Source organism: Elephantulus edwardii, unplaced genomic scaffold (assembly GCF_000299155.1).
Source record: "Elephantulus edwardii isolate Elephantulus edwardi_28Jun2011 unplaced genomic scaffold, EleEdw1.0 scaffold00063, whole genome shotgun sequence".
Lineage (NCBI taxonomy): Eukaryota > Metazoa > Chordata > Mammalia > Macroscelidea > Macroscelididae > Elephantulus > Elephantulus edwardii.
Genome location: NW_006399813.1, coordinates 2,023,993 through 2,027,757, shown reverse-complemented (window position 1 = coordinate 2,027,757; position 3,765 = coordinate 2,023,993). Strand labels below are relative to the sequence as shown.

The 3,765-nt window shown below is 40.2% G+C and overlaps 1 protein-coding gene across 1 annotated transcript; it reads right to left on the bottom strand.

Moving 5' to 3' along the window:
* Positions 1 to 237: 237 nt before the first annotated feature.
* On the bottom strand, positions 238 to 3,174 carry ZBED6 (zinc finger, BED-type containing 6). Its single transcript, XM_006887893.1, has one exon. The coding sequence runs from the start codon at positions 3,172 to 3,174 to the stop codon at positions 238 to 240; it is 2,937 nt and encodes a 978-aa protein (XP_006887955.1).
* Between the last annotated feature and the right edge of the window lie 591 nt (positions 3,175 to 3,765).

Genomic DNA, 3,765 nt, shown 5'->3' with positions numbered 1-3,765 from the left:
ATTAATAGAAAAAGTAATTCAAATGTTTGCTAAATTGAATTACTACAGCAAAATCTGTAATATTCAGTTTGGCAAAATTATTTTGCCTCTGAGGAATTTTCACCCCTTTTATATTCTTAGGTTTTCCCAGATTTGTTTCTATAAGTTAATTAGTATTATTTTATGTAGTAATTATAGCAATTAGGATACAATAATAGCAAAAGTTACTAATTTTAAATGGAAAAAGGAAAAAAAACCTTAAGATAATATTTCCTTTTCACTCCTTTGAACAACTTCATTCTCCAGATCTCGATTCAGAACCAATGTAGAATAATCATAGTTAACATTTTTTAAGTTCATTTTCAGGAACATGAGCTGTTCTATATTGTCAAAGTCCAAGCTCATGATCTGCTTTGGATGAAAGTGGCTATTTGTAGTAAAGATACATTCAGATTGCCAACTACATATGGGGCAGCTTAGATACTGAATGGCAACTTGAGTCAAAGCTGGCCAGATGTTCACTTTCTTCTGCCAGTAAATCAAAGGGTCATTACCTCTTGAGATTTCTGAATACTTCTCTTTGAAATATTCATCCACCAGTGCTATAGCAGAAGGAAACAGGATGCTTTTGCCTCCAGTAGCATTATTTGCGACTGAGCTATCAAGAGAGCCTGAACTGGAGGAGGTGCCGTCTTTTACAGATGAGGTAAACGAATCAGATCCTGTAGCTGAGGGGCCAGAAACTTCTGAAGTTGCAATATGGCAGACTTCTTGTGAAGATTCCATATAATTGCAAACTTCTTCTGCAAGGATCTGCTTATAAGTTTCTAAATCAGTACCTTGTGGGAAAAAGTCATGCAAACTGTTCTTAAAGGAAGGATCTAACAATGTAGCTAAGATACAAGGCTTAGATTTGAGCATGGCACTTAATAAGCTGTCAGTTTCAAGTTTCAGTGATAAACTGTCCACCAGATTGAGAGCTTGAGTAATACCTCTGACTTGAAAATCTTTTCTAAGTTTCTGGAGGGAAAGGAGTAAATGATGTATCAGGGGTAGCACTTGATTCAATCCCATAGTCTTCACACTAACTTTCTGGGTGGCCTCCTCAAATGGCTTAAGAATATCACAAACATGAGTCATTAGAGTCCACTGAAGGGAGGTAAGCACAACTCCACTGGCTCTGCCCAGACTATGGTGAACTGAGTAACAATGTTCTAGAAGCCATCTTAACATATAGAAGGTAGAAACCCAATGGCCAGTCTCATCCTGCTTCAAATTCTTCCATGGAAGCTGGTGATCATTTTGGAACTCTTGCAGTATCTGTCGAGCCTTGACTGAATGACTAAAATGATGACAGGTTTTTCTTGCAGCCACTAACATATTCTCAATGCTTTTGTGTTCACAGAAAAAGTCCTGAATGACAATATTTAAACATCGCAGAAAGCAGGGCATATGACTAAAACCACCATCTTTGATTGCATGTACAACAGTAGAGGAATTGTCAGAAACAATGAAGCTGGGGATAAGAAAATTTGGAGAAAGCCACAGGCCAATCTGGTCATTTAATTCTTGTAAGATATTGGTTATCAAACAGTCTTTTGCCAAACCTGTTACACAAAGCACTGCCCATTTTCTAAAATTTGGGATTCTACCACCATTATTGGAAGGTACAGTTTCCAAAGAGACCCAATGTACTGTCAGAATGAAATAGTCAGTGGAGGGGTCATGGGTCCATATGTCAACAGTCAGATGTATCTTTTGGCTCTGTACATTCTCTAGAGTTAAGAAAATTTTTTCTCTGACACAATCATATAACTGAGGTACGGCCTTAGTGAAAAAGTAAGTCTCCGATGGCAACCTATAGTCAGGAGCCACAATCTTCATGAATTTCTGAAAGGCTGGAGTTGAGAAGTAGTTGTAAGGATGCATATCTTCTACAATCATCTGAATAATTGCTTGACTAATTTGACTTGAGACTGGATTTTCACAGTATGTTCTTTTCCTCCCCTGTGCTCTTATCAGATCTGGCTGTACAGCAGGCCTGGGATTCTCACCTCTTCTATTTTCAATTTCTAACACAGGAGGTCCCTCTGAATCAGAGTCACTAAGATCCTCAATTGTTAAATCCTGGCTACCTGTAGACTTCTCTCCATGCAGAGGATCGCTCAAGAGCTCATTTCTCTCTGTCTCAGATTCATCTAATCCATTCCCAATAGCACCATTATCTTTGTTGGCAACAGCCCAATGGATTGGATGTGTGGCTTGCAGGTGTCTTTGAAGTGTTGATGTTCCCAAGTGGGACCCTGGCCTACCTCGGCTCACACTTCTTTTACATATATTACACACAGCTCTAGAGATATGCTGAGGATCAGTATAAAAAAAATTCCAAACTGCAGATGTCTTGGCTCTTGTTCCAGGAATTAAGGCATGCTTGACAATGTTACTTCTAATGAGGAATCTTCCTCTTTCCGCCCTCAGGGCATCAGATGCTGATTTGTCTCTTTTCTTACCCATTCTGTTATCATCTAAAGAATCAGTTGGGATATATTCAAAGCTTCCACTGCTACATGGAGAAGAGGGTGATAAAGGCACATCCAAGGTAAAATCCTCCTCTCCACTAGTGACTCCATACTTGTTGGCCCTGGTCCAGTGAGGTGAATGCCTTGCCTGCAGGTGTCGCTGAAGAGTAGATGTACCAAGATGGCTGCCTGGCTTACCCCTGCTGACACTTTTTTCACAGAGGTTACAAATAGCTCGCCAGGTATACTGGGGGTCAACATGAAAGAAGTGCCACACAATGGAAGTCTTGGCTCTGGTACTAGGTAGGTAGATCTGCTTTTCTATATTGCTCTCAAACAGACTTTCTTCATCTTGCTCAGGAACACCGGAAGCTAGCAAAGCAGGTGCATCTACGATAGGCCTTCCGGAGGCTAAATCCTTAAACTTTTTTGCAAGGAGCAATTTTTTTCGGCGCCTTTTCCCTTTAATTCGCAAGCCCTTCTTTCTTTTCTTTTTAGAAGGTAATTTTTTCTCTTTATCCACTCCGTCAGCCACCATCTTTCTCTCTCTCACATCATCCTCATCAGTACTGGAACTAATAGGAACACAGCCTAGAATCCCAGTGCCACTAAAAGCGTGGCATCTTCTGCTAGAAGAGATTGAGGAAACTGGCACACTTAGGGTACATACACTCATTCTCTTTACGTCTCCAAAATGTGTACCGGAATTTGTGAGTAGGTTTACTACTCAAGCAGAAAGACAGCTGTTCCTCTCTCCTTATGTTCCCTTTCCTCCAATTTCTATGAGGCGTCAAGTTCCCTTCCGACCAATGATTCCCAAGCCAGGTTATTTTTGGAGGAAAAGTGACAGCAAAGGAGAACATTCCCAAGCTCTTTCTTAGAGGGCTTTCTGATCCCTTCCAATTCTCTGAATTGTGAACTAAAACAATCCAACTGCATGTTAAAGAAAAGAGAACTGAGACCCACTCTCCCAGAATCATAAAGTTAGTCTTCTAATCTCAGCTCTATGTTTCATCAGGAACATTTTATCTTCCCTCAGCCCTCTAAATAGAACTGATGCCTCATGATAGCACCTCTGATTTCCCCTAAAATCTGGTATTAGCTATTTCCGGGAAATTAATTTCAACAAAAACACAGTGCATTACTTAGGATGGTGATTTGCCAATACAACCCAGTTAAGTCCGTTCAGGAAAAGTTAAATCAGACTCCACATACTGGTCACTAACAGCAAATGCTAGCTGTGCCCTTTCAGTTCTAAAAGCAACCC